Source organism: Bos indicus, chromosome 15 (assembly GCF_029378745.1).
Source record: "Bos indicus isolate NIAB-ARS_2022 breed Sahiwal x Tharparkar chromosome 15, NIAB-ARS_B.indTharparkar_mat_pri_1.0, whole genome shotgun sequence".
In the NCBI taxonomy this organism is placed as follows: domain Eukaryota; kingdom Metazoa; phylum Chordata; class Mammalia; order Artiodactyla; family Bovidae; genus Bos; species Bos indicus.
Window position 1 is genome coordinate 49,027,554 of NC_091774.1, and position 9,056 is coordinate 49,036,609.

At 39.6% G+C, this 9,056-nt stretch overlaps 1 protein-coding gene across 1 annotated transcript; it reads left to right on the forward strand.

Annotated features, from left to right (window-relative positions):
* Positions 1–3,855: 3,855 nt before the first annotated feature.
* Positions 3,856–5,419, forward strand: LOC109570044 (hemoglobin subunit epsilon-4). Its single transcript, XM_019975871.2, has 3 exons — positions 3,856–4,006; positions 4,132–4,354; positions 5,195–5,419. Exons 1-3 carry the CDS (start codon positions 3,915–3,917, stop codon positions 5,321–5,323), a joined length of 444 nt encoding a protein of 147 aa, XP_019831430.1. The 5' UTR covers positions 3,856–3,914; the 3' UTR covers positions 5,324–5,419.
* The last annotated feature ends 3,637 nt before the right edge of the window (positions 5,420–9,056 follow it).

Consider the following 9,056-nt stretch of genomic DNA (forward strand, 5'->3'; position numbering starts at 1 on the left):
ACCGAGAGGTTATAAGGAAACAAGGATGGATATAGGAGGTGAAACATTTGGAAATATTGAGTTTGAAAGGAAAGAAGCTCCAGGGACCTGAACTAAGACCAAGATGTAATGTGTTAGGGCCTAAAAACTGCTTTCTGAAGTCTAGAGGGGTTTGTTTGGACTCTATTGACTTTTAAAAGAAACCTATATACACACGTACACCCCTGGTGGATTCATGTCAATGTATGGCAAAACCAATACAATATTGTAAAGTAACTAGCGTCCAATTAAAATAAATAAATTAAAAAAAGAAGCCTATATAGAGATGAGGATATTGTCTACTGTATGAAAGGAACTTTGCCTTTACTTGTTATTTTTCTCTTTTCCTCTCCAGGAGGCAGAAAAAAAAAAAAAAATTACCAAGGAGAATGTCTATGCAGCATATGCAGACTCTGTATAACAAAAGAAGCTAGAGTTCACAAATATATTGCTAAGGCTATTCTTACATTAGGGCTTCTCTGGTGTCTCAGACAGTAAAGAATCTGTCTGCAAAGCAGGAGACCTGGGTTCAATCCCTGGATTGGGAAAATACCCTGGAGAAGGACATGGCAACCACTCCAGTATTCTTGCCTGGAGAATCCCTATGGACAGAGGAGACTGGCAGGCTGCAGACCATGGGGTCACAAAGATTCGTACATGACTGAACACCTAACCACACAGCACATTCATACACTGGTTGAGCATTTGTACAGAATTGTTTCTAGACAGCCATTTCAAGTTTGCATCCTATAAATCCAGAAGTGGGATAAGTGTCTCTGAGGGAGGGAAACAGCTAGAACACGTGGGTTGGAGTGAGTATGATAAAAAGCTATGAGCGTTTATTTTTAAGCCCACAAAATATGAAGGAAGATAGGAAGAGGGAAATCATGGGCAAGTTCCTAGTCTAGCAAGGGGAACAAACTAACTGTGCTTAGAGACAAGGCAATGCCCCAGGCTTTGTGGGAAGTTGATATCACTTCTTTCTAAGTGGGAGTGGAAAGGCCAGCCTGCAACTCTCTGCTCACTGTACACATCTGTTATCTCTCTCCACCTCCACAGCTCCTGGAAATTGTGTTAGTGATTGTCTTGACAAACCATTTTGACACAGAATTAAGCCCCAGTGCAGGCTGCCTGAAGGAAGCTGGTGACTGGACTGGTGAACACCCTGGCCCACAAGATTCACTGAGGGTCCTGTGCAGTAGTAGTGACACCAAGTGTCACCAATATAAAGTATTCTCTACTTTATAGTAGCAGTAGCAGTAATGCTCTACTAAGAGTTCTCTGTATTGTCCTCAGGTCTGCTTTCTCACGTGCTTTTAAATATGTTAAATCCTTAGGGATTCTATGCTGAACTGTGTTTGAGGGGGTGAGGGGGGCTCACCATTCACTTATTTCATGAAGTAGAGATTTCTGGAGGAAAATTAAAAACAGAGCACCAAAGGGATATGGTTGGGACATACACTTGGGAGAATCATATACTTGTGAGTTATTCCAGTTAAAGATATGGGAGTATTCTGGCAGGAGGGAAAGGGTGTCAGGGGACAAGAAAACTCCATAGGACCAGGTCAACAAGTGGGTCTTAAGTGGGTCTGGAAAAAAAGACTTCAGTCAAGACAAAAGTTCTGGATGGAGGAGGAGTACCAAAATGGAGATTCTTTACAGGAAAATTAGCCCAGGTCTTAAGATGGTACTATCCAGGCAAGGATGTCATTCCATTCTAAGAACATATTTTCTAAAAGTAACTGGTTTGTCATAACCCTTGTGAAGAGAGATTGGGATGGGAAGGGTTCAAGGTCAGAGCAGGAGATACCTTTTTTCAAAGTCAACTCAAAGAACTGCCCATGGGCTTTACTAAGGAACTGTCTAGGTAAAGTGAAGAGAGCTGGCTAGGAAAGATTTTTTTTTTTTTTCAGAACTTATTTTCTTTTTTCTTTTAAATATTTATTTGTATTTATTTATTTGGATGTGTCAGGTCTTAGTTGCAGGAGGCAAGATCTTCGATCTTTGCAGCACACAGGATATTTAAATATGGCATGTAAGATCTAGTTCCCTGACCAGGGATGGAACTTGGGGACCCTGCATTGGGAGACTGGAATCTTAGTCGCTGGACCACCAGGAAGGGAATGTTAAATTGATTGTTGCATTAGGAGATATATGTCAGCAGGCTGGCTACAGCATTTCAAGGAAGAGAGACCTTTGTAAAATGCCCAGAAAGAGGGAATGTCTGAAAAGTGTGAGAGAAAATCCAGAGTTAGAGGTAACTTCCAGAATCATTGCCTGCTTTGCTGAAAAGATGGGCAGTTATTCCCCAACATTCAGAGCTGCAGAAGCCCCTGAGTCTGAGGCCTTGCAGGGGCACATACTACAGTGAAGATGGGCATCAGGGCTAGAGATAGAAAGTACCCAGAGCCAACCCTGCAAGCCAGACCCCAGCTGAGTGTGAGTGAGGTTCCTGGTTGTGGTCATAGTTTCCGCTTTTTTCTTTCATTTCTCTGACCTCTTTTCTTGAAGCAAATCCTTTTGAGATTAATCCAAACTATTTTCTTTATATCTCTGTACCAAAGTGCTCACATAAATCAGTACCCACAGATTATCCACTCTGTCATGGTAAACCAGCTTCCAGAAACAGAAATTTTTATCCACATTTTACGTTTAAGTCTTTTCCAGGCTGAATAGATAAAAATGTCTCACTATATCAAATAGACAGAAAAGATTTATTTTCTAATAGTAGAAATCTGGCTATTAATATAAACACATTGGGTTGAACTCTAAATTTTAGAGTCCCTCTGTAAATACACATGAAAATTATTTTTATTATATGTATATATATTTGTAAGAGTGATCTCAGGGAGAAGCAAACCAGCTTTCTGGAGGTCAAAATGTGGGAGCAACAAATTCTGAGATAAAATGAATCATTCCCTCTCCCACTAGAAATGTGTCTTTTCCAGTCTTGTAAGTGCTTATTTGGATGCATGAGAACAAAGCACTTTAGATCACAGTGGCAGTGGTGTGTGGAGTACTGTCAGTGAAGGTTGCCTCTGACTGATTAGATGTGAAGAAAAGTCACACTCGGCCAGGAGTGTGGACCCAGCACATGAGACAACTCAGTTCATCCAGAGCCATTGCCAAGATGAATTCTTATACTTTCTTCATTAAACACAGAAACACCTATTATTTAACATTCAATAGTGTATTCTCTGATATGAATGCATAGATACATGTCCTGGCCAGAGAGAGTTTCCATGTAACCAGAGTGAAAACAATTATTCAGACAAGCACACATATTACTGATAGAACTCAGTAACAAAGGGCTGATGTTCATTTCTTCTCTAAATTACTGAGTTCTTGCCTATCCTGTTTATAAATTGATGCTGGATTGGGATCATTTATACTTGGCTACGAGAACTATAAAAGTATGAGCCCCATATAAGCTTTAGAAGCATTGGTAATCCAAGAAGAGCTGTGGCTTCTATTAATATACGCTGGCTGAACAGCAGAATAGTGTCTTGTAAATACCTGACACAGTGCTCAACAGAGTTCTAAATGTTGCTCTTCCTAACTCTAGCTATGCTTCATGGTCAGCCTGCTGGTCACTTCAGGAGGGGTGGTGGGGAGCTTGAGATATGAATTACACAGTAGAGGGTAGGGGGGAAAACAGCGGAGTATCCCTGATAGAGCCGGTAACACTATCAGAGACACAAATGTCCATCTTGCTGACCCACCCTTGCCCAAGTCCCACCCCTGGTGGTGGCCCCCTACCTTTGACCAATAGTCTCATTTTATTGGGGGAAGGAAGGACCTTGGGACAGGAGATGAGGAATAAAAGGCCACACAGTGAAGAGGCAGCACAGACTTGCTTCTGGCCCATTAGGATCACCAGTAAGCTCCCAGACACCATGGTGCATTTTACTACCGAGGAGAAGGCTGCTGTTGCTAGTCTGTGGGCCAAAGTGAATGTGGAGGTGGTCGGCGGTGAGAGCCTGGCAAGGTAAGCACTGGACACAGGTAGGAGAGGATGTAGAAAGGCTGAAAGTGTTCCATAAAAGAGGGACTGGTTAGGTTTCTTACATACTCTGACTTCTCATCTGTTCTGTGTCTATAATCATCCCATAGGCTCCTGATCGTCTACCCATGGACCCAGAGGTTCTTTGACAGTTTTGGTAACTTATACTCTGAGTCTGCAATAATGGGCAACCCCAAGGTCAAAGCCCATGGCAGGAAGGTGCTGAACTCCTTTGGAAATGCCATTGAGCACATGGATGACCTCAAGGGCACCTTTGCAGATCTAAGTGAGCTGCACTGTGACAAGTTGCACGTGGATCCCGAGAACTTCAGGGTGAGTCTGGGCATGCCTGTGCTTTGTTCTTTCATCCAGGTTTCTGTGCTGTGGTTAAAATGAGAACACTGACTTAAGTCTTATGCTATAGAAGTATTTTTTGGAGGTAATATTTCAGAGAAAGGCTTGATTTTGATAGGTTGTTCCAGAGGTCAAAGATAAGACCAAGTAATTATTCTATGGCTAGTGGAGGTCACTGGTCATCTGATAATCCTGAAAAAAGAAAAAAGTGTTATGAAGAACACTAACCAAACTTGAGCTATATGTTTTGGCCTGGAGAATACAAACTGAGCCATGCAGAAGAAATCTTGCCTTGATAACTGAAATTTTCTATGAAAATTGATGAATACATTTCTTTATGATTTTTGAGTTTTGAACCAGAACTAAACAGGGCAAAATAAGAGCAACTTTTCACGATTTGTGCCTCCTTCTCTAGTCTCTAGCAAAGATGAAATGTTTTTGTATACAAGGTGCTGGATTCCTCATCAAATGGATGTCCAAACAATCTGATGTGTGTAATATCTTGAGACAAAATATGCATATCGAGTCCCCTTTCAGCACTATAAGTTTACTTTTAAAATAAAGGAGAGAAGCAATCCATAGCAATGCTCTGGGGTTGGAAGTTGACAGAGAAAATGGGAGAATGATATAACACAGTGGGGGTTCAGACTGGGAGTCACTGAAGCCAATGTCCGGTCTATAATGATGCACTTTTGTGGGAACATGGTCATGAAAGTCGCTCAACCTCTTATAAAGAAGGAAACAGATGTTGTATCTATTTGCTGGAAGGGCAGCCTGAGACCTTCTCTTCATTACGTACTATCTTCTTTTTATTCCCAGCTCCTAGGCAACATGATATTGATTGTCTTGGCAACCCACTTCAGCAAGGAATTTACCCCGCAGATGCAGGCTTCCTGGCAGAAGCTGACAAATGCTGTGGCTAATGCTCTGGCCCACAAGTACCACTAGATGCCTGGCCAACCATGTTGGTGCCTATCTGAGGGCCCAGTCTCCCTTCAGTTCCTGTCTTGAAGACAGAGGGGGAGAGCTCTGACTCCAGACATAACTCCAATATAATTCAAATGAAATAAAAATCATGGTCTATAACGACTGTCCTTGTATTTTCTCTTTGTTTTTATCTTTTATAAGTTGATTCAGAAAAAAAAAAAAAAAAGCTTTACTATTGGAACTGGGAATATTGGAGATTGAAATTTTGGGGAGGTTATAGAAGGAAGCCTAATAAGATTCTATAAGAATGACTTCAGTGTGTAGTTAATTTTATGAGGGGAATGTAAACTCCTGAGACTGGCAAGGTCTTTAGAAAAAGGAAAGAAATGGAGTTACTGTAGAGAAATGCAAAATGATTGTTAATAGTGAGTTGTTAGGACACAAAGTAGGGGACCTGTATAGTCTGTTATTTGTATAAATGCAGGATAGAGCTCTTTTTGGTCTACTTTAATTTAATATAGAAGTCATATATTTTATAGTTGTAAGTGCAGTGAAGATGGTACTTTTTAGGCACCCAGTCAAGGACTGTGCTCTCAGTTGTTTCCTTGCATCTTCAATGGTACTAATGTTATATGACTTGGGAGCTCTGTGTCCTGGAACACATTACTAATTCTATTAAACCTTCGCTAGAGATAAAGGCCATTTATTAGGGAAAATGATAAATTCACAATTCATCCTTTCAGGTCTAATGGACAGAAGATAATTTGGCCCTTTAATAGCAGTGGTAGTATAAAATTAGAAAATTTGCTAGAGAGACCAGAAAAATCAGGAAATAAAGCTATTGTTTCATGCAAAAAGAAGATTCTTGAACAGGAGAGTGACATAATGAATAGGATATTGTAGGGAAATTGATCCACGTGTGTGTATAGACCAGACAAGGCAGAATCTACCCTGAATCTGGGATTAGGAATTGGCTATGATTATAATAAAGCTATAGGTAAAGGACTCAACTTGACAGAAGCAAGGGAAGTAAGACTAAAAAATCAAATATTAGACCATTGTGGCAAAGAAGCCTGAAGACGTGAAACACAGTGAAATGATAGTGCAATAGTCATGGATGACAGCCACGTTCCCTATCTGGTGAATGAGCAGAGGAAATTTCTTGACAGAAGAAGGAAAAAACCTAGACATCTCTTGCTTGGAGCTGGTAATGAGCATAGCCACCCTTGTAAAAATCTTTTCAAATTTCTGTACTCAAGCCACTGGCATAAAGTGAAAAGCCAAAGCCTTGGAATTAACAGACAAGGTCAAAGTATTGCTCCATTGCCTCAAAACATTTAGTTAATATTTTTTTAGAATTAGTTTCCTTGTTTGTGAAGTGAGATAATTATCTCTATCTCTGCCTCACAAATGATCCCTACCACCCTCACTTCTGAAGTTCCAAGGAGATGTTTGTAAAGTGTGTTGTCTGTCATTTTGCCAAGGTAGTGGTAGTGGTTTATCTGATGTTCTATGATCTAGTTTTTTGTGCCCTGTTTCACTGTAGATTCTTGAATTGATTCCATTGTTTCTGAGCTTCATATCTAGCTGTCTAACTGCTTAATATCCCATGTTGGATTGCTCAAAGGTGACTCAAATACAGTATGTCCAAAACTGAACTCCTGATCATTTCCTAATTTATTTCTTCTAACTGAACCTTCTTTTTGTGTTCCCCATCTTAATGACTATGACATCATCAACTGCTGAAGTCTGAAAATAGAGATGGTGTTTCTTCTGTTGGAGTTCTCCAAGCAGGAATACTGGAGTGAGTTGCCATTCCCCTCTCCAGATCTTCCTGGCCCAGGGATTGAACTTCTGTCTCTCATATTGTAGGAAGATTCTTTTGTATCTGAGCCACCAGGGAAGCCCATAACATCTTAATGATTATGACATCATCAGTTGCTCAAGACTGAAAACAGAGATGACAATTATATTTTCCTTCCTACTACAGTATCATTCTATATGTCTCTCATTTGTTCTATTCCTATATTCATTTATACACTGAAGGCACAATAATTTTTGAAAAATACAAATCAATCATGTCACTCCATTTCTTGAATTTCTCAATAGTTCTATTTGACTTCCAGGTTAAAGGAAAAAAAAATCTGTAACACAGTGTAAAAATTATTCATAGCGTCTTCCTATCACAAAATATTTCCCTGTCATCTGAATCACAGTCACACTGTATATCTTTCTATATACAAATCACATTATTTGAATTATTGTCCCTGGTAATTTTTAAACAGCATTATGTTATATAATGAATCTGTATTACAGCATGTGATGCAGATTCTTCTCATTGCTGTAAATATTTCATCATTTTACTGTACCATAATTTAGGAACATTAAAATTGCTACTGAATTGAGATTCTGATGCACATTGATGCTATAAGCATTCCTCTACATATCTTTGGATGCACACAAACATGCTTTTCAATTGCCAGGTCATAGGTGTTGCACATCCTCTGCTTCAGTAAGTGAAAGCGAAAGTCACTCAGTCGTGTCTGACTCTTTGCAACCCCATGAACTACACAGTCCATGGAATTCCCCAGGCCAGAATACTGGGTAGCCTTTCCCTTCTTCAGGGGATCTTACCAACCCAGGGATTGAACCCAGGTCTCCCACATTGTAGGCAGATTCTTTACCAGTTGAGCCTACATGGAAGCCCAAGAATACTGGAGTGGGTAGCCTATCCCTTCTCCAGAGGGTCTTCCTGACCCAGGAATTGAACTGGGGTCTCCTGCACTGCAGGTGGATTCTTTACCAGCTGAGCTAACAGGGAAGCCCCTCTGCTTCAGTAGACACCAACAAATATTTTCAAAATCAATTGTACTGTTTTACATTATCATTAGCAAAGTATGAACACTTTTCTTTATATACAGCCTTGCAAAATGTTGGAATTGTCAACCTCTCGTCTTCTGTATATTCTTTTCCCTCTTCTTTCCCTTTTGTTACATTATTTTCCCTTCTCCTAGGCCCTTCTTCCATCCATCCTTCCTCCCTTCCTCCCTTTCTTCTTCTTTTCTTCCTTTCTTCCTTCTTTCCAGGTATGCTGGTGGGTTTATATTTGTATATCATTGTAGTATTATTTTGAATTGAGAAGAATGAAATTTGACTTGAATCTTCATTCCTGGGTCCATTTTCACTTTTTTCCTGAGGATGCAGATGTGGAAATTTCTGTACTTGGTGTTTTCCCAGAAATCCTGTCAGACTTTATCAAGCTGAATAAGATGAATCTTGTTTGCAAGTCCTCTGAATTTTCTCTACAGTCATATCATAAATATCAGATATTTTTCTTTATTTCTCATTAAATTGTTTCCATTATCCATAAACCTAGTTCAGTAGCTGCTCCATGTTCCATAAACCTAGTTCAGTAGCTGCTAGAAAGACAATATTTATGATTTTTCATTAACTTGATGGCGATTTAGTTCAATGAAGGGAATGGGTGAAAATTGAATTTTGTGGCACAGAGTATTTTTACAAGCAGAAAGAAAACAAGTTAAATCTATGACAAAATATTTATCCATTTCAACCTCTTACAAATATTTTCAGAAACAGAGTGAAGCTCCATACAAAGTCAACTTGATAAAATATTTCCTTACTAGGTCTTAGTTTTCTTACCTATTAATTCAACTTTTTAAATTCATAGATAAACTGTACTTCATAGGCTTAAACTGTAAGATACATTACACAACATCAGACTGAAATATTTAAG